At 46.8% G+C, this 25386-nt stretch overlaps 2 protein-coding genes across 2 annotated transcripts in view; one reads left to right on the top strand and one right to left on the bottom strand.

Moving 5' to 3' along the window:
* Positions 1 to 25088, bottom strand: part of ABHD2 (abhydrolase domain containing 2, acylglycerol lipase) — a 54756-nt gene extending 29668 nt beyond the window's left edge. Inside the window, exons 1-4 of the mRNA XM_044283209.1 lie at positions 24963 to 25088; positions 5842 to 5904; positions 3961 to 4159; positions 2821 to 2996 (exon numbers count right to left, since the gene is read on the bottom strand). Coding sequence (XP_044139144.1) covers positions 2821 to 2996; positions 3961 to 4154 — 370 coding nt within the window. The 5' untranslated portion in view covers positions 4155 to 4159; positions 5842 to 5904; positions 24963 to 25088. The remainder of the gene's footprint in view (positions 1 to 2820; positions 2997 to 3960; positions 4160 to 5841; positions 5905 to 24962) is intronic.
* LOC122925695 (DNA damage-regulated autophagy modulator protein 1-like) lies at positions 9257 to 12965 on the top strand. Its single transcript, XM_044277042.1, has 6 exons — positions 9257 to 9383; positions 9547 to 9689; positions 9889 to 10060; positions 12148 to 12203; positions 12367 to 12453; positions 12562 to 12965. The coding sequence occupies exons 1-6, from the start codon at positions 9257 to 9259 to the stop codon at positions 12640 to 12642; spliced, it is 666 nt and encodes a 221-aa protein (XP_044132977.1). The 3' UTR covers positions 12643 to 12965.
* Positions 25089 to 25386: the final 298 nt, after the last annotated feature.

The following is a 25386-nucleotide window of genomic DNA, read 5'->3' as shown; positions in this document are numbered from 1 at the left end:
AGCACATGCCCAATACAATCCTATGGGCATCGACCTCCGTCTTATCTTCAGCGCATGCGCCCGGCACCCTCACTGGCCGGGATCACATCGCGCCTGCGTTCAGTCAGCATCTTCGAGGCCGCTTCAGCCTCATCAGTATCCGCACGTGCCGGGCACTGTTCAGAGCAGCGCTTCAGAGAGCTGCTCTCTTACACCTCAGAATGGGTTAATACTAGAGGCCGATGCCCATAGGATTGTATTGGGCATGTGCCGGATCTTGTGTAGTCGGGGACAGTAGTAGCCGCCCAGCGAAGTGAATATTGATGAGCTGGGCGGCCCTTCAAAACGGCAGTTGGGGCGAGGCTGGCTGGGCGCAAGTGGAGATGAAACGCCGCCCCTTGGGCAGAATGAATGAAGACACTTCTACCAGGTTATAAAACCTCAGTTTACTGTATTTATAGGGTGGACAGGGGGGATACTTAGATTATTTTAATACACTTTAGAAGACCTGTACTGTCATATATATACCTAAATATGATTATTGGGCCTGTCAGTGTCCCTTTAAATGAGTCCAAAGTGAGGCAGTATATTTAGCGTTAGGGACCCATATGCGGAAGCCACCTTGACGCCTGGTAGATGGGCCCGACATGTATGTGCGCTAAGAGCTTCCATTACTCATTTATAGTCGGTATTGTACCACTTATCTAGAATGACCCCCATTTCTTAGTTCTATAGTTTGTATATATAACTGTGTGCAGCCATTTTGTTTTTTGTGATTATGTTTGCTTCATGGATATGCACCTGTGATTCTGAACGTTCTAGTCTAAATTTTCTTGCATTACATGTAAAGGCAGCTATAAATGTGGCCATACGAAGTGTATCTGCTGTAATCACATGGTAGTCAGTAAAACCTTTCATTCTTTTGCAAATGACAGAGACTATAATATTAAGAAATATTTAAATTGCAATACCAATCATGCAGTATATCTGATCACCTGCACTTGTCATTTGCAATATGAAGGTTGCACAACAAACTCTATTAAAACCAGAGTTCGGAAACATCTATCGGATGTGCCGCATCATCTAACCTGTAATGTTTCTGCGGCGAGTTTGCACTTTGCCGTAGTGCACCAAGGGAACACTTCTTCGCTTCCTGTACAGGGAATCGAAAGGGTGTCTCTACTTGTCAGAAGGGGCGATCACAGACGTAAGCTTCTCAGTCGAGACGCTTACTAGATGTTTGAGCTAGGAAGTCAATAAAAAGTATGATCTAATCTTGGAATACCATTGATATGTTCAAAAGGTTTGAGATATGTGCTTCATGTCTTTATAGTTTACTGTTTTTATAATGGGCAGATATCCCAAAGTTTTGTATTTTTTTTGGTACATGAGGTGTTAATTTTAAGGGAATTTGATCCCAGGTTTTCTCCTGTTCCTCATGAGTCACATGACTCCGTACTCCAGATGGATTGGCGGGATGGGGACTCATAAGGTCCACGAGTCTATAGTAGCATTGTCATGAGTAAGGACAGTCATTCATAGGTCCGAAACACGTAGCCCGCATACCAGTCTTGTGTTTGGAAGTTTTTACCACATGAAATAAAGGACAACTTTTTTTCAAGCTGGACTACAACCTTTTCTTCTACAGTTCAAACAGCAGAGTCCAGACTGTGTCCGCGCTTCTTAAGTCATTGGCTGCACGTGAGCGCCGGTTTGTTTTTTTCAAATAGCTGTGCTTGGTATCACAGCTCAGCCCATTCACTCGAATGGTACCGCGCTGCGCCTAGGCCATGTGACCGATGTATGGCGACGACACAGGTCTAGGAGGAGGCCTAAGTGTTCAGAGTGCAGTGGCCTCTTCATATAGCTGCTCTGCGGGGGTGCCGGGAGTCAGACCCCACTGATCTGATACTGATGACCTATCCTGAGGATCAAAATCCTGGAGAACCCCTTTAAGTCCACTAGTGCCGAGTTGAGTCCTATGAACCAGAGGGAAAACTACTGCAAAAAGGAGGCTCTACCAAAAAAAATGCACCTCCATACATGGTAGTACGTTGCAGGGGGTGTCCATAATCAACAAGCCCTTCTCTATCACAATCACCTCTGAAACCACCAGCATGGAGATCATAATACTGCATAGTTGTCAATGTGAACATACCAGAGGAAGTTTTCCATTGTGGCATAAGAGGGGATACATTAAACAGCCCAGTCGGAATGACTGCAGGGGCAATATTAGATATTATATTACATTCAGTCAATCGCTAAAGGTGGAGCTTGGTCTTGCACAAGCTTAAAAGGAGTTCTTTAACTTTTACACCCGGGACCCCCACCGATCAGATGCTGATGACCTATCCAATGGATAGATTATCAGTAAGAAAAAGGTAAAGAAGCCTTTTAACTAAAAGGTACATGACCAGACCTACAACTACTAGGGGATGTGGGAAGTTTTATCGCCTTGCCATCCCACAAGGTGTTATGCTCCTAAGGTCCCACTAAGGCAACAGAAAGCATGAGAGATGGCAACGGAAATCAGGCAGCTTCATTATATTAACCAATCACTCCAGTGAAGGAGGCTTGGAGAAAACAGGGTGGGGGGTTGTATGTGGTAAACTGGACCTCAGAAAAGGATAGGTAACATCTGACTGGTTAAGGCTATTTTCACACTAGAGTCACTGGATTCCAGCAGGCAGTTCCGTCGCAATATGGCAATCTGCATGCAAACAGATGGCATTTATAGACTGATCCGGATGCGGATCAGTCTCACAAATGTATTACAATACCGGATAGCCTAGACATGAATCTCTCTTACAGTCTGTTTAAAGCCATTATATCGTCACTTACCTCCAGTGCAATGTTCAGCAAGAGGCTCAAAGAGATCAAATGTTGAAGTAGCTCCATCAGGCATTGTTAGATACTTGCGCAATCCGTATGGATTCGGAGAGCTGACTCGTCCCATCTTTCCATATAGTGCAGTTTGGATATGTCCACTTTTTCCCCAGATTAGTGGCGGAATGTACCTAACAAAATGTCAATATTAGATGAATTGCTGGACTAGGCAGCCAACGTAATTAAAACACACCAAGTTTCAGCAGTGATTTAAAGTGGATTTCTAATAGCAAATCAAAGTTAGAGCGGTCGCCTAAGTTTGGTTATTATGTTTTAAGAACATAGAAATTTTTTACTCAGTTGAAGGAGCTAATTTTGCAGAAGTGACACATTTAGCCATACTGATTCCAATCTTTAAATTCTCAGGAAACTGTCACTTTGTTTCACTAAGTGACGCCTCACTGCTAAACGGCTTTAGTGGTGCCAGTGACCACGTCCATGCCCCGCACAGATATAAAAAAGCCGGGGACCAGAAGATGACACTGCAGCCAGCTCGTAGGACAGGAATGGCATAGAGCAGGTCAGTATGAAAAATTCAATAGGTGAGGCTGGCTAAGACCTTCAGGTAATTCTGAATTCATAAAATTATATATATTTTATTGACATTTATCACAAGATCAGGGATCCTGTGCTCCCTTTCCTCCTCATTGCAGTGGGGAGCAGCATGAATGAAGTGGTGGTTAGTCATGCACTCTGTTGATCCATTCATGGCCTAAGGGACTGCCAAAATTAGCCAAATACAGCGCCTGACTACCTGCGTCAGTCCCATAGCGCAGAATGGAGCGGCAGATCAAGCTCTTCCATGCAGAGGAGGGGGATGTGTGCAGACATGGAACCCCTGATCTCATAATCGGTGGCAGGTCCCATAATCCCATTTATCACCAATCCTGCTAGTTACTGGTGGCGCTTCTATCAAAATGGCAAAGTGGACAACCTCTAGAAATTTATGCACTATGCAAAGAAATGGCAAGCACCACATAGGTTAACTCTACTTGATGCTTAGTTTCTGCCAAGCAAATGATTAACCTTTAACAATGGCAGGAACTGTACAAACACTGCACAGGAAAAGCTGGGACTGCATGGCTGGTTACTCACTCTTTGGTCAGCAAGGAGCAGGATTTTAATAGGAAGCGGTTCAATGCCGTGTCTTGGTAGAGGAGATCTGGTTGAGCAGTTGGACTCTTTAAGTTTAAGCAGCGTACAATGACATAGAGGGCAGCGGCCACAGCCGCCAGCTTCATCCCGTCGAAGACGGCGGGCATCTCTGGGGTTTCCAACATCACACTCATCTTGACTGCAAAGAAAAAGAAAATCACCACTGCGTTAAGACTTTCCCAACACAAGTCAATGAATATTTTTACTATTTTGATTGGTCACAAAATACTAATCTAAGACCCTTTGTCAGAGGTATACGTCAGGAAGACTTCCCCGACTTACCCCTGACGTATGCCACTGTAGGTGTACTGTGGCATGTGTCACCCACTGACTTCAATTGTAGAATTAAAATAAATAAAAATGCCCTAAATGCAGAACTCAGACGCAGTTCGTACAGAGCTTTACAGCTGCTTTCAGTCAAGTAACAAACACCAACCGTACACTGTGAAATTGCAGAAGGGTCCTCTAGAACAGTGGCTCTCAACCTTTTCGTGCCAAGTGACCCTTGCAACAGAGTACCCCCGAGGAAGAGAACAGTGATGAAAGGTAGCACTCCGCTGTCATAGCTCTGTTTTAAAGCCCTGTCAGCAGTTCCTTCAGATCTGACAAAGAATAGCCTGGCCTGAAGCACTAATCTTCCTGTCAAAATGACAGACTCTGATATTATCTATGTTCTTTCCTCATCTAGGACCGGACCGCTAGGGCTGAAACGATTACTCAATCGAATAGAGTAATTCGACACAAAAAAACCCTTGATGCAAATTTTTGGCATCAAGGATTTGTTTGTGTCATGTGACCACGGATCAGGAGAGAAGAGCTTGCTATTACTCACCGCTCAGTGGTCACCCGCCGGCCCGTGCGCTGCACTGGATCCTGACACATCATCAGGACACAGCGCACGCACACGTGCGCTATGACCTGACGCTGCGTGACGTCAGTGCAGCACGCGGAGAAGAAGTCAGAGGAGTTGTGCAGTGGCACCACTACAGGAGAGGTAAGTATTAAAGGGCTGCTGGAGACTGAGCGGAGATGGTGGCACTGGGAGAGCTGAGGGCACGCTGGCGTCGGAGGGGATGATGGCACAGAGGACTGATAACACGAGGGGGGGGGGGGGGGTTGATGGCACTGGGGGACTGATAGCACATAGAGCTGATGGCCTGGGGGAGCTGATGTCACAGATGATTGATGGCATGGGGGGTGATGGCACTGGGGGACTGATACCTGCAGTACTATTGCCCCCAGTAGAAAACCAAAATAAAATGACCCCATAGAGTGCCTTGAGTAGTACTTATGCCTCCTTATAATACTGCCAGTAGAAAACAATGCCCCCAGTAGAACTAATGCCCCCTTTTAATATGTGCCATAAGACAATATTGACCCTTACAATATGTGCCATAAGGAAAACAAATGTTTAGTTTATACTGCAGCCAATATTAATAATGTCCCCAAAGTGCAACCTAATTTATAATAATGACCCCTCCCCCCCCCCCCCCCCGCATAGTGGCCCAATAGTTGAATGTTAAGAAATCCTCCCGCGTGCCCCCTTAACCTGCCACAGGTTGAGAATTACTGCTCCATTACATTACTAATGGTGCAGGCACCAATAGCTCTTTTACCCTGAAATTACCGCAGTACACAACCCACCCAATAGTCAAATATCCAATGCAGATATGAATATGTATCAATGAAATATTTATGACAGGACACGCCTCACTCTCAGAAGTAGGTGCATCAACGTTTTTTTTTTTTCATTCTAGAGCTGTCTTTCTTTAAAAATAAAAAATGTATAATAATAATAATAATTCTAGGAGACAATCTCACCAATTTTGGAAGATCTTCTACGGTAAGAATTAAGATGCGTACAGTGATGCGGTCAATCTAAATCTATAAGAGAAGAAAAAGATACAAACATCAGAACATATAAAACTATGAACAACTGTAGACCCAAAGCACTAAGCAAATAGGTCCAACCAGGACACACAAATCTTGGATTAAAATGAAGCTTTACCTTTCATTGGCTTTAAGATGCTGTTGACTTAATGCATTCCTTTACTTAGGAGCTACCCAGCGACAGTTGGTATAGACCAGTGGTGGCGAACAGATGGCACGGGTGCCAGAGGTAGCACTCAGAGGCCTCTCTGTGGGCACCCATGCCCTGGAGAAAGTCTATGGTGTACCAATATGCCTTAGACGAGGGATGCTCAACCTGCGGCCCTCCAGCTGTTGTAAAACTACGACTCCCAGCATGCCCTGCTGTAGGTTGATAGCTGTAGGCTGTCCGAGGATGCTGGGAGTCGCAGGTTGAGCATGCCTGCCTTAGACTTTTCCTGCCATTCATCCGTGCAGGGAGGACTATGAACAGCACAGGCAGTGTACTGAATGTAGGCAGGCAGTTATAGCTGAGTGATAAAGTACATGGAAGATGTACTATACTGGGCTGTAGTATTTAGGTTACATTGCCCGTTGGCACTTTGCGATAAATAAGTGGGTTCTGGGTTGCAGTTTGGGCACTTGGCCTCTAAAAGCTTCACCAACGCTGGTATATACCATATACAGATGATTGCCCCAAACATAATATTACACAATAGTGTGTGCATTCTAGATAAATATGGTCAGATTACTACACAGATTATATAATATAGTAGGATCTGTGAAGCAGAATATATACACACACACACACACACACACACACACACAAAACTTAAGACGGGCTGCAGGCTCTTTCTCTGAGGACCCAAGCAGATGTGCTCCTGTATCTTCCTGTTCAGGTACATAATGTAGCTGCAGCTGAACAGGAAGAAAACTGGAGCACATTTGGTCAGACTTCATCAGAAGAGCCTGCAGCTAGTGGGGCGGTCATGTGATCACAGGCGACATCGTGGCAGTACAACGAAGGGTAAGTCCTGCTGAAAATCTCTTCCTTCCACAGTTTAGCTAAAACAAAGAGCCCTTTTAATTTTAGGCAATTCCCATTAGTTATCAGCTTACTGAAGGAAGCAAGCCCTAGGATTTATATGAATGGATATGGTAATGGGATTCCTTTGTTGACAATATTTTCTGCAGAATTATCATTACTAGTATTTATTACAAGTAGGGGTGGGCGATATGACCACGGAGCGGTAGTAAATGATCGCGCTCTCGGCCAGCACCATGTTCTCCTGAGCCGGCACAGTGGAGAAGGAGGGAGTCCCTCCCTCCCCACTGTACGCGGCTGCCGCTGGCCACCAATAAGAACACAGTAGGAGGGGAGGGACTGTTGCCACTGCGCCACCAATGAATGCCTGAATACCAATGTAGCGTTCATGTGCCGGACATATCCCGGCCCCTATGACTGCACGCTGCGATCCGCCTCAATTAACCCCTCAGTTGAGGGATTAATCGCATGGATCACAGCGTCCTGTCAGAGGTCAGGTGCCAGGAATGTTCTTCAGTCTCTGCATTGGTGGCAGTGGGCAGTTCCGATGGGAGTCCCAGCAGTGTAATGCTGGGGCTTCGATCGGTTACCATGGCAGCCAGGAGTCACGCTGGGGGGGGGGGGGGGTGGACCCTGTGGCCACTGCCACCAATGATTAATACTGGGGAGGGGGGGGGGGGGGGGCTGATCAGAAGCTTGCTGCCATGGTCAGCTTCCTGCTGTTGTGTGCACAAAGGAATAGAGCTCTATTAGGGTGAATATGACAAGGGTTCTAGCCCTTAAGGACGCTAATAGTTATTAAATAAAAAGAAAAAAGAAAAAAATAATAAGTTTAAACACGCCCCCCCCCCCCCCCCCCCCAAATATAGAAAACAATCTATTGCGATATATATCGCACATGCTTAAAATTATATCGCAATATAGATTTTAGGCCATATCGCCCACCCCTAGTACCCTCTATAGCGGTGTTCGAGCAGAGAGGATTGCCTGCACTGGTATCCTTAACAACTAGTGATGGGCAAACCAATTCTCCCATCTCCATTAGATGCTGCCCCTTGTCTGAAGTTACAGGAACACACGGCATTAAGTGTCGGGACAATCACTGCTGGCGGAAGGCAAAAACCTTCAGCTAAACCAGGCTGCAGTCGTAACTTCATATTCGGTTAAAGCTGAGTAGAAAGGGAGAATATGACTGGGAGAAACCAAGAGAGGGGGGGAAAAAAAAAAAAGGAGATAATGCACGTCAGGTGCTCCAGCTATGGGAAAGCCAACTGCATCTTTATACATAGCCAGATGGAATTGCGTTATCGGTAATTGTCCAAGAAAGGTCTATAACCATAATCCCAAACAGAAATAATTTAGATAGGGGCGCAGAGCAGCGAGAGGGGACACCTTCCCTCCTGGCACTGTCAGCAGAATAGAGACAACTTTCATGGCGCCTTCATTCCTTGTATAGAGGGTAGGGGCTGATATGGGAGCAGGGTCCATCACTCAGCTTTGCTCATTCTGTTGTCATGTGGTGGCACGTGTATAAAGCAGAGTTTTTATTTATTCAGAAGACTTGAAAAGACAAAAACATCTTGGAAATATATGTATAACAATTGAAAATACTGAGGACCAATCAGATCCAGGCATGTGTGGTGATGGGCACACCAATGACATCACAGAAGCTACTAAGAACCAATCAGATTCAAGTATGTGTGATAATTTAACAATGAGGTGAGGACCAATGAAATTACAGAATCTTGCGAGGACCAATCAGATTGCGGCAGGTGTGATGTCACAGAAGACAGTGACATCACCGAGTTCTGAGACTTGGAAAACCACTGCCTGACATTACCTTGGTCAGAATATCTCTGGATATAGAGAGAGACAGATAGGCTTGTGTTTTTGCTCAGCAAATCCTTGCTTTCGCTTAGCGAATATTTGACTTTGCGCCATGGAGATCCGGGGTTTGGCATTCTTGCCTTTCCTCTGGGTCATATGGACGCTATCGGGCCTCTGTGCCCTGATTGCCTTGACTGTCATCCCAGGCCATGTAAAATATCCTTACATCAGGTAAGAGGGGACGGGGCGGGATTCCTCTGTAGTATCGTTACTGTTATTATGGTATTATCAGTTCATTCCTGGAATGTTATGATTTTTGTTAGTAGATTATTAATAAGTGCCATCTCTTAATTGTTAGCACAGAAAACATCACATTGGGGGGACTTTATCAAGACTGAGATTTCATGCACTGGACGGTGTCTGGACATTAGATCATATTATTATGGAGGATGATTACAATGGAAGGAAATAAAGTCTCCTCTGCTATTAGAAGACATGACACAATTCTCTGGTTTGCGTCCAAATAACTCCCAATATTTTGCTTTCTTTCTCAGTGACACGGGAGCAATATTCCCCGAATCGGTGGTCTTTACAGTGGTCTTCATAATATCTGCCATTCTAGGTAAGTGGATTTAGAGAGATAACATCATGAGGAGATCAGCGGCTCCAGCGCTCAGGGATGACGTTATCTCCCTAATCACTATTCACTGCTGAGCGCCCGCCATCACTGGAGATTATAATCATCACTGAGTCATGGAGGTTATCCCATGTATTGTCCATTTCAGGAGCTGGCAACGCTTCCATCATGTACCGGTTCATGATCATCCGGTCTGAACAATCAGAGAGGCGACATATCATCTGCCAGAGAATCCTCTATGCCTTTGCATGGATTGGCTGCATTGAGACCGTTGTGACCGCCATAGTTTCGGTAAGTTTATATACAGAGGTCTCAGGACTAGTAATACAGAGGGGACATCGCTTGAAGTCAAGAGATGTGTATAAATACAATGACGCGCCCTGGTGACTATTCTTATGTATTACTGCCCCTGTATAATTACACCACCTGTATTCTCAGATCTTCATGACGTCCATATTGATGACCTTTATTCCTCTGCTTTTTTTTCTAGATGAGGATCAGTCCTACAGTCCACAGGATCGCCGCAGGACCGGCATTTTTCTTGTGTGCCATTAACAACCTAGGTCAAGCTGTATGCCTGTACAAGAAATCCTTCAGCAGTCGCCGCCTATGCCACATTAGAATGGCATTAACCTTGGTGACCATTGTGGCCCTGCTGACCTGTATCCTCTTATAGCTGACTGGTATAGTGCCATGTTGTTTGCTGGATACACTGGACATAACACACTTACCAACACTGCTGTGGGTAAATTTGGGACATTCAAGTGACTCCCATATACCGGTAGGATATACCTAAGCCATCTATTTGAGACCTGGGACAACCTGAATTTGCCATCATAGTGTCTGAAAATTCAAGACAATTCTGGCAAATTCTGGTCTATGACATCTAGGAGAATATCGGCTCCCTCTGACTAGAGTTGTTGTGATACCAAATTTTTGATTCAGTTTCGATACAATAAAAAAGAATTGCGATACTTGATATCATGCGAAAAAAATAAACAAAAAAAAAGCCACGTGCATTCTGCATTTTAAAAAATGGCGAATCGCACAGTTTTTATTTATTTCTTCTGTTCCGGCGTTCACCGCATATATTTTTTAAAATATATTTTAATAGTTTGGACTTTTCTGACGTGGTGATATGTAATATGCTTATTTATTGTTTATACATTTTATATGTGAAACTGGGAAAGGGGGTGATTCATACTTATTTTTTTTTTGTTTAGTTTTTTACACTTTTTATTTAAATAACTAACTATTTCCCCCCTTAGGGGCCAGAAACTGGGATTTTTTTCATCCCTTGTCCTATTCACCCTGATAGATCTCTATTAGGGTGAATAGGACCTCACACTGTCCCTGCTGCTCTGTGCACACAGCATCAGGGATGTTACCATGGCAGCCAGGGCTTCAGTAGCATCCTGGCTGCCATGGTAACCAGTAGCGTCCTGGCTGCCCAGGCTTACACTACTGGGGCTCCGATCAGAAGCTGCCACTGCACCACCAATGAGGAGGAGGGGAGAGGACCCCGATTTTAATACTGGGGGGTGGGGGCACTGTGCCAATTATTTTAAAGGGGTGGGGGGGGGGGCGCACTGCGCCACCAATGCTAAGTATCCTTAATACAGGAGGCGGGTACTAGCAGATCAGCTGCAGTTAACCCCTCAGGTGCCGCTGTCAGGGGCAGGGTGCCGGCAATGCGATTCTGCTGCCGGCATCCCCCTCCTGTATTATGTGTTAAATACTTCTTTATGAGTCCAGACTAAGTATTAGGCTACATAGAGCGGCGCCCAGAGATTTCCCAGCACTTACCATTATTCCTGGGCGCCGCTCCGTTCGCCCGCAGTGCCCCCATTACTGTCTCCTCTCCTGCTCCATATGCCAATTACTATCGGAGCAATGGGGAGGAGACATCAGCTTCTCTAGTGGGCGTTCCTTCTCCCCGCGCTGCGATTGGACAGCGCTACAGCCAGGGAGAAGGAACGCCCACTAGAGAAGCTGATGTCTCCTCCCCATTGCTACAGCATATGGATCAGGAGAGGAGACAGTAATGGGGGCACTGCGGGCGAACCAGGAATAATAGTAAGTGCTGGGACATCTCTGGGCGCCGCTCTGTGTAGAAAAAGTCCTATCATTGGTGGCGCAGTGTGCCCGCCCCTCCTCCACCACTCTCTCCTTTCACTGGTGGCAGCAGCAGCACATGTGAGGGAGACACTGCTTCCTTCTCCCCTGTGCTGCTGAGGGAAGCTGATGTCTCCTCCCCATTGCTCCGATAGTAATTGGCATATAGAGCAGGAGAGGAGACCGTAATGGGGGCTCTGCGGGCGAACCAGGAATAATAGTAACTGCTGTGACATCTCTGGGCGCCGCTCTGTGTAGAAAGTCCTATCATTAGTGGCGCAGTGCGCCCGCCCATCCTGCGCTACTCTATCCATTCACTGGTGGCAGCAGCAGCACAGGGGGAGGGAGACACTGCTTCCTTCTCCCCTGTGCTGATGAGGGAACATGAGCACGCTGAGAGCAGCGTGCTCATGTTCTGTGATACTAGACTGCACAGCAGCGCAGCCCTGTATCGAAAAAAATGGAAATCCCGGTATCGTATCGATACCGGGACAAAAGTATTGATTGGGTATTGAAATTTCGATACCCGCAACAACCCTATCTCTGACTCTTTTGTAGGACAGATGAGACATGACAGTATAGGACACATTATAGTAATAGAATTCTGTTACTTGTCCTTAACACATCTTTACAGTTTCTGTGTGTATGACCATTGGCTTCTTCCAGCTATGTACTGGCCGATGTGAACAGGTGAGTTCATATCACTTTTCACCATCTTCTGTAACCCATGTCCTGTGTGACATTAATATAGAAGCTCTTGGGGGGGGACATGTCATGCTCCCATCTCACTCCATACCATAGCTGCTGGTGAGCAAGGCACTAATCCTCCATTCTGTCCCTCTGTCTTCTGCAGATCTACACCAGGACAGGCATGGTGGTCGAGTGGACTGGATTTGTTGGCCTGATAATATACCAACTAATGAACTATACAGATTTCCAGGTGAGTAGATGCCGTGTGAAGGTCTAATGTGCTCCAGAAACATTTCAGAGAAGTAATATATTATATAGAGTCGTTTATGATTAATGGTCTTTCTCCATTTTTTCTCAGCGTTTGTCTTTAACGTTGTCCAGAGAAGGTGTCTCCATTGGCCTGAGAGAAAAGACCCAGGACCCTGAAAACCCCCAATAAGATTCAAGGGGTGGAGCGCCAAGACAACTGAAACCATCATGACATTGCTGGACAATGATCTTCTGTATCAAGAGGCAGATTCCAGGCTTGGTCTCTGTCCTCAATACTGGATGTGACATTTTACCGGACTTTCCTAATACTGGATTTGACAATTACCGGATTTTCTGGATTCAACATCTAGCAGACTTTCCGAATACTGGATGTGACAAATTACCCGGACTTTCCTAAGCTACCTCATCTCAAATGATGGTTTTACCCCCCTTGCCCAGGGGAAGGGCAGTCCTTCAGCCATGGTTCCCTGGAGGTTTCCTCCACTAGGGGGTTTTTCCTCTCCTGAGTGTTGAAGGATGAGTTGGGGGTTCACCATCATCAGGGCCATTTCAAAACCACTGGCCTGTTAATAAATAAGTCCATAAATGAGGTAGCTAACAATGTGTCTGAGCCTCTTGGTTGTAGGGAATGTAACTAATATTACCTAAAAGACTGGGGAACTTCATGGTCACAAAACCCAAGCTCTGGAAGGGACCAGAGGAAGGTGGTAATGGCAGGGCTGGAATTTTCCATAGACACATATGTCTATAGTAGTTGGCATTTTATGGGCATTATAAAAAGTGATTCACTAAAGGCGGCATTCTGCTTAGAACAATTTCCCCCCCATCTGTCAGGAGAACAATGAATGCACAGGTCGAGCATGCGCACCTCTGCTCCATTCACTCTATAGAATTGCCAGAGAAAACTGTGCTGCACTCCATCTCCGGATGTCCTAAAGACAATAAATGGAACAGTGGTGCATATATACTCAACCAGTTCTCCTTTCAAACGGGGGATACGGGCTGCCCTGTTCTTGTGACTGGTTGTGGTCCCAGAGGTCAGACCCCCAATGATCTGTTTTGCCCTTTGGAGTGTACAGGAGAAACAAACTGGTGCAGATCTAGACTAAACTAATCCTCGGTGCTGTGCACAGAACATATCACGGACCATGGTCAATTTCCTAAGGGAGGCTCACAATCCACGTTCTCTCAGGCACAGATACTAGAAAGAATTTAAAAGGGTGTCAATTAGCCACAGTGTATATTAGGGGTGGGCGATATGCGATATAAATTTGTGCCACAATATGAATTTTGTGCATATATCGCCGGACCACGATATGACCATGGAGCAGTAGTGAATGATCGCGCTCTCGGCCAGCACCAAGTTCTCCTGAGCCGGCACAGTGGAGAAGGAGGGAGTCCCTCCCTTCCCACTGTGCGCGGCTGCCACTAGCCACCAATAAGAACAGAGTAGGAGGAGGAGGGGAGGGACTGTGGCCACTGCGCCACCAATGAATGCCTGAATACCAACGTAGCGTTCATGTGTCGGCCATATCCCGGCCCCTATGACTGCACGCTGCGATCCGCCGCAATTAAGCCCTCAGTTGAGGGGTTAATCGCGCGGATCACAGCGTCCTGTCAGAGGTCGGGTGCCAGGAATGTTCTTCAGTCTCTGCATTGGTGGCAGTGGGCAGTTCCGATCGGAGTCCCAGCAGTGTAATGCTGGGGCTCCGATCAGTTAACATGGCAGCCAGGAGTCACGCTACTGAAGTCCTGGCTGCCATGGTATGTTAGTGAGCAGCATTATACTCACGCACAGACCTATGAGAAGGAGTGCCCGGCGGCCATGGCGCAAGTGAGTATAATGCTGCTCACTAACATAGCATGGCAGCCAGGACTTCAGTAGCGCCATTACACTGCTGGGACTCAGATATCGGAACCGATATGGGGGGAGGAAGGGAACCCTGTGGCCACTGCCACCAATGATTAATACTGGGGAGGGGGGGGGTTTGAGTTACCGGAGGGGGCTGATAAGAGGGAGAGGCTGGGGGGCGGATCAGAGGCTGGCTGCCATGGTCAGCTCCCTGCTGAGTGAATATGACAAGGGTTCTAGCCCTTAAGGAGGCTAATAGTTATTAAATAAAAAGTAAAAAAAAAAAAAAAAAAAAAAAAAAAGTTTAACCCCCCCCCCCCAACATAGAAAACAATATATCGCGATATATATCGCACATGCTTAAAATTCTATCGCAATATAGATTTTAGGCCATATCGCCCACCCCTAATTACAAGTATTATTTTTACCACATTCAAGCAGTGTGCTGCAGAGGCCAGTGATTGTCGCAGTGGTCATGTGTTGTCAATTGAGAAAGGAAAAAAAAAGGTGGGGGGGGGGTGATCAGTTGTACTGGAGCTGGAGGTGTGGCTGATTCCTGTTAGTCTTGCACCCCTGACTAGTCTGTCTGCCCCACAGGCTGACTTTACTTAGTGCAACTATAAAGCTGTAGCCTGTCCTCCTTACCTTCATTGGAGGCAGGTCTGGCACCAGGGGAGGTATAGAGTGTGCTCAGCATGCATGTTGGTACTTGCATTCCATGGATATAATGGGGGCCATTATGGCACCAAAAATGGTAAAAGGCAGAGTGGACCCGGCATGCATGTTGAACCTGCACTCTCTGAATTTTATGGATGCCATTATGGCACAAAACACCAGGTAGTAGTTAGTGTTAGTTTCCCGTCTTATAGAGATCGCCTTGATGTTTGGCAGACGGGCCCAAATAATTTTGTACAAAATGTATTTGCTAGGAACCTCAAATTTACAAAATAAGCATAGCATTAGCACCAAAATATTTTCTCTCTCTCTCTATGGCATTATTGTACGTTATTTATGCTTGCAGAGTGCTGTTGGATTGTGTTTTTTCTTCATGTGTTGTCAATGTGATGTCCCCACTGCAGCCAGGTCCACACAGCCCGGCAGCGAAGCCCGGAGCGGAGGTGAGGGATCTGCTAGGTAAGTAACTGTCTGAAACCAAACAACCTCATTAACACATATCACCCAAACCAAAAACCTATCTTTTGACAGTAGCCTTTTGTGGATCCTGCCCCTCATGACCACAGAGCAGGACACTGGCTGGTGAATCAGGTGTGTGAGATGTGGCTCAGAGGGGAGCTTCCTAATGAATTTTCTGTTAGTATCCCATTGAAGTCTATGTGGGTCATAATACTGCTTTGTACAACCTGGAGGTAGTATAGATTCATACTACAGCCATGCAAACGAGCATGAGGAAGTTTAGTGTTTCAGAGTACAGTATATGGTGGCTTCAACTCCAAAACACTTAGTGGCACACTAAAAAGTGCTTTTCAAGGGTCTTTAATTTACATCTCCTCTCCATTAGCTAACATTTTTTTAAATGTAAAAAAAAAAAAAAAAAAAAAAAAAAAAAAAAAAAAAAAATCCAGCAACTACTTAATGTCTGTACATGATAAGGATCAGGAGGAAAACACATCCGGAATGAGCGACACAGTATCCCCGGCTGTAACAGTGAAACCTCCGATCTGTGTCTGGAAGGTGAGACGTTGTGTGATCACAGCTCCTAACACGTTATCACACCACCAGCTACTTAGCTCCTATTTACACCGGAGGCTCTTCAGCCCGGACTTTCTGGTGCCCTCGTGATTTACACAGCATACAATTTAAGGGATGTCCCATTACAACAAGTGTCTGATTGGTAGGAGAACAAGTGCCTCATTCAACTGGAGTGGCAAATGTAGTTTGAGTGTAGAGTAGAATGGAGCAGCAGACAAGCACGCGTGTGTGTTGGTCCTGTCAATTGGGAAACATGAGCTCCCAGTAGTCGTACACTTATGCCGTACGTGGATAGAGGATGAGTTTTTGCAATGGGACAACCCCTTTAAGAGAGTCAACCAGTCCCACTAACACTACTGCGAGTTTGGCCGACTTTACCGATGTTTATGGGCACCAAAGGGGATTTCTGCGATTATTTTTTTTTTAACTGTTGACCTATCCTCTGGACAACACCTGGCACAGCAGCCTTCTCTCTGCTAACCAAGCACAGCGCCGTACATTGTATAGCGGCAATGCTTGGTATAGCAGGTCAGCCCCATTCACTTCAATGAGGCCGACCTGCACCTAGGCCATGTGACCGATGAATATGACATAACACGGCCTAGGAAAAGCAGCGAGAAGGCTACAACGCTACTGTGAGCGCTGGTGCCTTCTCAAACAGCTGATCGGCGTGGGACTCAGGTGCCAGCCCCCCACTGATCAGATACTGATGACCTATACAGAGGACAGGTGCTCAGTAGTAAAATCCTAGAAAACTCTTGTAAGGCTTCGTCCATGCCACTGTGTGTCCTGGGTGTATATTGGTGGAAACATTTCTAGGCGTATTGCATTGACATACGTCATAATTGCATAGCTCGCAGGTAGGACACATTCCTTGTGGAAAGAAAATATTCTCCTGTTCTGTGACCTAAAATGTCTGCTGATGGAGGTTGTCTAAATGTATGCTAGGACACTCTTCTGGTATTAGTCAGGCCCATTATAGCCTCAGACAGGTTTGCCACATAAGTCAGGGGACTGTGGTGTGCAAGTAACTTTAAAGGGGTACCGTATTTTTCGCCCTATAAGACGCACCTAGGTTTTAAAGACAATAAGAAAAAAAGTATTTTTCATTACACCTCAGGTCAGACCACCAATCAGACCCCCAATTTTAATCAGACCTCAGCTGACAGCCCCAATAAGACCCCTAAAATGTTAATAAAACCCCAATAAGACCTCAGATCACACCCCAATGTAAATGACCCCCCAATCAGACCTCAGAGCCCCATGCCTGTCATCACCCCAAGCTTTATAAAATAAAATTATAAAAAAAAAAAAAAAAAAAAAATTACCTCTCCTGCTCCTGGACGCCGCTCCTCACCACCCACGATCTTCTTCGTCCTGCTGTCGGCTGTGCTGTGAACTGGCGCGCACAGCGTGAGGTCACAGAGCGCCCTCACACTGTGCGCAGCCACTGCACAGCCGACAGATGAGGACCAGGAAGCGGCGAGTACAACGCATTCACCGCTTCCTGGTCCTCCGGTACTAATGAGCGCTTCCATAATGGAAGCGCTCATTAGTATTCGCCCCATAAGACCACTTATGGGGCGAAAAATACGGTATTTCATTTTTATTTATTTGTTTATGAAATAGGAATCATACACTTTCTAATATACGTGATCTTAAAATTCTGCTTGATATAGTACTATTCACATGTTAGATACCTGGGGAGTTAAAGGGGTTGTCTCATCATGGACAATGGGGGCATATCGCTAGAAAATGCCCCTATTGTCTTATAGGTGCAGGTCACACCGCTGGGACCCACACCTATTCAAGAACGGAGCCCCTGAAGCGCATGTGCAGCTGCCCTCCGTTCATTTTCTATGGGGCCAGCTAAAATAGCCGAGCGCTGGCTCGGCTATTTCCGTTGGCCCCGTAGAAATGAATGGGAACGGGGGCCATGCATGCGCGGTATGCTCCCATTCACTTCTATGGGGAGCCGGCTTGGTGGTGGCCGAACCGGAGTCCTCCAGCCACCGCCTTGCGGGGCTCCGTTCTCGATATAGGGACCCACACCTATCAGACAATGAGGGCATATCCTAGCGATATGCCCCAATTGTCCATGATGAGACAACCCCTTTAACTGAAAGACAGGTCACATGACTGACACCATGTTTAGTCCTATCTAGCTCTCCTAAAGATGCATTTTACAGGACCAAAATGAGCAGTACTGCTTTTTTTCCTTTAGGGAGAGGCTACCGTATGGATATCATAAAGGTCTGCAAGCAAATATTTAAATGGATGTATATTGGAAATTCGTTCAACATCCTATTCTAATAAAAAATGTACTCATTAAAAGAAATGTGTCACCAAAAATGTCATCTGCCAGTTAAAACCAGGAACACATCTCCTTTTTTTCTAATCTGATTTTATTTTCTGATCACAGATTTTTTATTCTATTTTCTGAACATGATTATGGGGGCGGCCATCTTGAGCCTGAGCTCATCTGTCTTAAGAGCATTAAAAAAAAAAAAAAAAAAAAAAAGCTTTACGGCAGCCCCGTAGAACATAGACACAATGGTCAGGAGAGGACCCCACTGACTTCTATGGGAGAGTTTTCTGGGCATGCTGTGTGCCCTGTGCAGGGGTCATTTTACAAGGAAAGAATAGATAATGTCTGACCATCACCTATTGTGAATGGAGGATCCTGTCTTATCCTTACCCACAGGTGATACCATAACAGGCAGGATTAGAATAATATATAACTGCAGTAAAGTGATCTGTACAGACAGAGAAGTGGTGCCAATTATCAGGCCTAGTGGCCAGCGCGAAAACTGCAGGATTTTATGTTTTTGTGTAACTATAGATGTTGACATGGAAAATTAAAAAATAACATCACCAGAAATTCTTCAAAAATATGTTAGACATACAAATGTGATTTAAACAATAGGTCATTTTCTGATAACACGTTCTCTTTAATACCAAAATACCCCTTTATTAAACCTCTCTGAAATGCAAGCAGTGCTAACAATGGGCAGCCGGAGATTCTGTAGAGGGTGGCTGTCCTAAAAACGACCAGGACGAGCTGTGAGGAGTCAGATGGAAGGTATGCGCGTTCTCGCGTCTCCGTTTTACACCTGTGGAACAAATGACAGGACAAGCTGCCAGATCCCTCGAGGACACGTCATGGGATTGTGCATCGCTAGAGTCATGCCAAGAAGCTGATTACACGTCTTACCAGGGCAGGTACTGGGCTAAATATAGGGAGCAGAGCCCGGGGGACCCTCACCAGGCACATGGGTGAAATCAGAGGCAGACAGAGGGCATCATACAAGTCTATGGAGCCTAAGTATTATACGTGTAACGGATGGTTCGTTAGGTACAGTAATCACAACACCCCACACTGGATCTGAGGAAAATGACGATACACCGGACTTTGACCTCTGTAGGAGATGACGATTGCTCATTACGATGCACATTGAACTTTTCAGTGTTTTAATTTCAAATAGTTTTTTTTTTTTTCCCCCAATTAGGCAGTAGCTACAGCTGTCCCCATACATGAGGGGGGGGGGGGGGGGATTTATTAAAATTGTGTAATGGAAAACTGGATTAGGCTACTTTCACACTGGTGTTTTGGCTTTCCGTTTACGAGATCCGTTCAAGGCTCTCACAAGCGGTCCAAAACGGATCAATTTTGCCCTAATGCATTCTGAATGGAAAAGGATCCGCTCAGAATGCATCAGTTTGCCTCCGTTCAGTCTCCATTCCACTATGGAGGCGGACACCAAAACACTGCCTGCAGCGTTTTGGTGTCCGTCTGATGAAACTGAGCCAAACGGATCCGTCCTGGCACACAATGTAAGTGAATGGATAGAAAACGGATCCGTCCCCGCTATAGAAGACATAATAAAACTGGATCCGTTCATGTGGTTGTATTATTGTCACGGAATCACTTTTGCTGATCCATGACAGATCCGCAAAAAACGCTAGTGTGAAAGTAGCCTTAGGTGCTCTTAGCAACCAATCAGATTCCAGCTTTCATTTTTCATAGCTGTCCACATGTTTTGCGGCTCCATTGAAATTAATGGGTCCGCATCCGAGCCGCCGTTTTGGCGGAATGCATGAGGCCTAATTCAGTAGATCCCAGGTCTGGCAGTGACACACATCAGTGTTTGATAAAGGCTGTGGGTCAGCCGAAACGCAACTACCCTCTGCACGTGTTTGTTCACTGAAGTGGCTCCCAATAAAGGGACATGCTGCCTCCATTTCTATTCATTGGACTGCATATATAGGAGCCCTGATGGATCTTGGACTCCAGGCAGGCTGTTGCATTCCGGATGACCACAAGTTCTGGTGTGTGCGATTCCACAATACTTCTCTACACATCAGTATAGGTCATTAGGAGGAGCGGAGTTCAGAACGAGAGATCACACACATGGCGGGGGAGATTTATCAAAATGGGTGTAAAGGAAAACTGGCTAAGTTGCCCATAGCAACCAATCAGAATCCCCCTTTTATTTTTCAGAGCTAAAAAATTTTTTTTTTTTTAATTGAATCCGATTGCTTGCTATGGGCAACTAAGGCTAAGTCCACATCTGCATGCAGGACATTTGTCTCTGCTCCAAAATTGATCCCCTGAATGGAAACCTAACGGGTCCCATTATAGTCTGTAGGCTCCATTCGGCTCAGTTATGTGATGAAACTGTCCTTTGCGTTCTTTGAAAAGGCAATTGCAGATGTGAAGAGACCTATCAAAACTAGTGCGTTCCTTGCAGTGAACTCATCTGAGACTTGTTCGCACTTGCCCCACGAATGTTTTAACCAGAAAACCTCTTTACAACAGTTATTTTTTTAATTTCTGGTGTTAAGTGTATGCAATAGTAGCTGATAAACATGTACCGTACATCTGCCCAATCTGACATCAGGCGTGGCCCTACAGCTCCTGAGACAACGTGCCCGGAGCTTCATGTCAGACTGGGCGTCCCAGTATCCCCTTCTGCCACACGTCTCCACACTACTGGTCACATTTGAGTTAGGCTATATGTTCACGACCGGGCCCGCAAAACACGGATGGCATCCGTGTGCGTTACACAATTTGCGGAACAGCACGGACAGCCATTAATATAACTGCCTATTCTTGGCCGCAAAACGGACAAGAATAGGACAGGTTATATTATTATTTTTTTGCAGACCACCGAACGGAGCAACGGATGCGGACAGCACACGGAGTGCTGTCCGCATCTTTTGCAGCCCCACTGAAGTGAATGGGTCCGCATCCAAGACGCAAAAACTGCGGCTCGGATGCGGACCAAAACAACGGCCATGTGCAAGAGGCCTTAGTTACGAGTCAAGGGGAGAAAATAAAGGAGCATAGCAGATCTGCCACATCTGTCATGGGCAGCACAGAGTCTACAATCCTGAAGACCCCGCCTGACGTACAGCGTACTGGCCTTGTAAACACGTAGGTGCAGCACTTGGGGTTATTTTGTGGCTGTAGAGGGAAGGGCTGAGCCGCGGGCGTGGTAAACATGACTCACAGAGAAAACCAACACTGCTGTGTGTACCTAGAAGTCAGTTCAACCACCCGGAGACATTACCGTAGAGTCGGGGCTGATATCTGGCAGCCATCTTGCCCTTGATTACAGCACGCATCCTGAGTAGAGATGAGCGAACTTCTGTTTTAAGTTCGGCGTCTAAAGTTCGGGGGCGGGTTAGCGGAGAATCCCGATCTGGAACCGGATATGGATTCCGACTTCCGTTGTGGTCCGTGGTAGCGGAATCAATAATGGCCGATTATTGATTCCGCTACCACGGACCACAACGGAAGTCGGAATCCATATCCGGTTCCAGATCGGGATTCTCCGCTAACCGGAAGCCGAACTTTAGACGCCGAACTTAAAACAGAAGTTCGCTCATCTCTACTTTTGGCGTATGTTCCATGGGTGCTGTGCGAGTTTAGAATGGATGGCACCTGGACTGAACACTGATCCATGCAAGAATCATGTATTTAGATGCCATATACGAATATTTTTATGCCAGGCGTAGAAATTGTCACAAGACCATTTTTTGTTGTATGGGTGTTGTTGCGTCGTCCTCGCCACTTGAGATTGGCGAGGGAGAGACAGGGGCCGGGTCAACACGGCGACAGGTGTGAAGCCAATTTTTTTTTTATAATGATAGTCAATGATGTCACACTGCGACACGACAGTCGTAAAAAATCCACCCAAGTTGGATTTCTGTGTGACTGTCGCATCGCAATGCGACACCACAGACTATTATTACAATGAATGTCGGGGTGTAGTTGTGCCCTTTTGGCCGCGTGACACGTCGCCGTGTCGCCCTAGCCTTACTGGGGGAGATTTATCAAACTGGAGTAAAGTAGAATTGACTTAGTTGCCCATAGCAACCAATCAGATTCCACCTTTCATTTTCCAAGGGAGCTGCAAAACATGAAAGGTGGACTCTGACTGGTTGCTATGGGCAACTAAGCCAGTTCTGATAACACTCTCTCCCCCACTATCTTTTACACCTGGAAACAGAGACTGGAGTGGTTCTTACTCCAGGTGCACAGACTGCCAGAGGTGCACCTAATTTATGACGAGGCCTTAGCCAGCGCGGGGGGGGGGGAACCGGCTTTGTAAACCACACCCAAGGAGCCTAGAGGACAACTGGTCTGCCCACGGATGTCCTGTCTCATCATTCAGAAGACAGAGGAGTTTCCTATGGCCTTAGAAATGGACTCTGAGGATTCCTGCTCTACCGCTACCCACAAGGAATGGAGATCCCTATAGATCCATCATGTGGGTACAGAAGAGCAGATATAACATCAGACCCTTCCCGCTGGGGTCCATTAAGATCAGCAAAACATACACATATATATTCCCAGAAGACCATCTGAAGGACTTCATAAAATCCTAATCACTACACCATTTGCTACATTTAAACAACCAGAAAAATAAATATGAATAAATCAAAATTGAAGCAAAGACTACAGAACATATAACCTGATTGCTCCTTTTAGGCTAGGGCTACACAGTGACACTGGTCCGACCACGATCACAGGAGCGGCGACCTCATAAACATGAATGGGGTTGGAGGGCGAGTAGCAAACTGCTGGATTCTCTGCGACTTGCCCTGCGATCCCATTAATTTCTACTGGATCCCCGCTACTCTGCAATCCTGGCCGCTATCAGTGCGGGGCCATCCATAACCTCCACTGACTTCCCTAGAGCAACCCGTCTATAAGATCAGTACAAGCCGACCCTACTATGAGCCACGGCAACCAGCCGGCTGTGGTGGACACGGGCCAGGACCAGCTGTACCTGCTGCTTTCAGAGGTTTGCCAGCTGCTCTCTTATTAAAGGCATTGTCATGGGGACAACCCCTTTAAGGTTTCTGGAATGGTCCACAATAAGGAACGATGCAGAATCCGATTAACTCTTTGTTTCTTAGATGTTAGATCATCGCCACAAAAAAAAAAAACGCCATTCTCCACACTGGTATCTGGACAGTTACCATCGGCGTCCCCCCAACGTCTGAGGGTCACATACATGGGTACTACAGAGCTATAGTGGACAGTTACCACCAGCGTCCCCCAATGTCTGATGGTCACATACAGGGAGCTGAGCTTTGATGGACGTTTACCACCGGTGTATCCCCAATGTCTGAGGGTCACATACATGGGCGCTGAGCTGTAGTGGACAGTTACCACCGGCGTCCCCCAATGTCTGAGGGTCACATACATGGGCGCAGAGCTGTAGTGGACAGTTACCACCGGTGTCCCCCCAATGTCTGAGGGTCACATACATGGGCGCAGAGCTGTAGTGGACAGTTACCACCGGCGTCCCCCAATGTCAGAGGGTCACATACATGGGTGCAGAGCTGTAGTGGACAGTTACCACTGGCGTCCCCCAATGTCTGATGGTCACATACATGGGTGCAGAGTAGTGATGAGCGAACTTCTGTTTTAAGTTCGGCGTCTAAAGTTCGGCTTCCGGTTAGCGGAGAATCCCGATATGGATTCCGAATACCGTTGTGGTCCGTGGTAGCGGAATCAATAATGGCCGATTATTGATTCCGCTACCACGGACCACAACGGAAGTCGGAATCCATATCGGGAACCATATCGGGATTCTCCGCTAACCGGAAGCCGAACTTTAGACGCCGAACTTAAAACAGAAGTTCGCTCATCACTGGTGCATAGCTGTAGTGGACAGTTACCACCGGCGTCCCCCCAATGTCTGAGAGTCACATACATGGGCGCTGAGCTGTAGTGGACAGTTACCACCGGCGTCCCCCCAATGTCTGAGGGTCACATACATAGGCGCAGAGCTGTAGTGGACGGTTACCACCGGTGTTCCCCCAATGTCTGAGGGTCACATACATAGGCGCAGAGCTGTAGTGGACGGTTACCACTGGCGTCCCCCAATGTCTGAGGGTCACATACATAGGCGCAGAGCTGTAGTGGACGGTTACCACTGGCGTCCCCCAATGTCTGAGGGGCACATACATGGGCGCTGAGCTGTAGTGGACAGTTACCACCGGTGTTCCCCCAATGTCTGAGGGTCACATACATAGGCGCAGAGCTGTAGTGGACGGTTACCACTGGCGTCCCCCAATGTCTGAGGGTCACATACATGGGCGCTGAGCTGTAGTGGACAGTTACCACCGGCGTCCCCCAATGTCAGAGGGTCACATACATGGGTGCAGAGCTGTAGTGCACCCAGCCAGTGCACTCAGCACATCCGCAGACAGAGGGCCCTGTAAGGCCACTTCCTCCATGCATATCTCCACTGTACAGCCTGCCCCTCCACCAGCACTGGAGCACTACACAGTCCTGCAACTGTTGAGTCACATCCATGTCACAGTAAAGACGCTATTTATAACACACATCACATCCAGTCAGGCCAGTCCCCAAAATACCAGGCCTGTCCCCTGCAGGAGCCTCTCACCTCACGAGTGTCGTAGTCAATAAGGAGCAGTCCCAAAGCACCTCAGCTCAGCTGGAAATGACATCCACAACGGCCCGGATGCTACCGCTGCCACAGCCCTCTAGCACCTTCTACCTCACAGTCCCCTGACAACAGTTACTTCCCTAACAACGCAGCTGCCGCTATCTCTTTCACGTGATTTGAGGAAATCCCCGTCAATCACTTGCTTCTGGCTGTGGTTGGTCAATAGATGCGACGCTTTCTATTGGCTGAGCTCTTCTCACTGCTCCTGAGCCGGCTACACGTGAGTCATTAGGAGTAAGACCCAGCGCTGGTCTCTGATTGGCTGTCGGAGCTGTCAGTCACCTCTTTACGTAAACCCTGCTGGGCGCTAAGCACGTGAAGAGTGTGGCCAGCGCTGCCCTTGAGGCTGGTGCTTTCTTAT

This window comes from Bufo gargarizans, chromosome 2 (assembly GCF_014858855.1).
Source record: "Bufo gargarizans isolate SCDJY-AF-19 chromosome 2, ASM1485885v1, whole genome shotgun sequence".
Classification (NCBI taxonomy): Eukaryota; Metazoa; Chordata; class Amphibia; order Anura; family Bufonidae; genus Bufo; species Bufo gargarizans.
The sequence above is the reverse complement of the archived record's forward strand: the minus strand, read 5'-3'. Positions and strand labels throughout refer to the sequence as shown.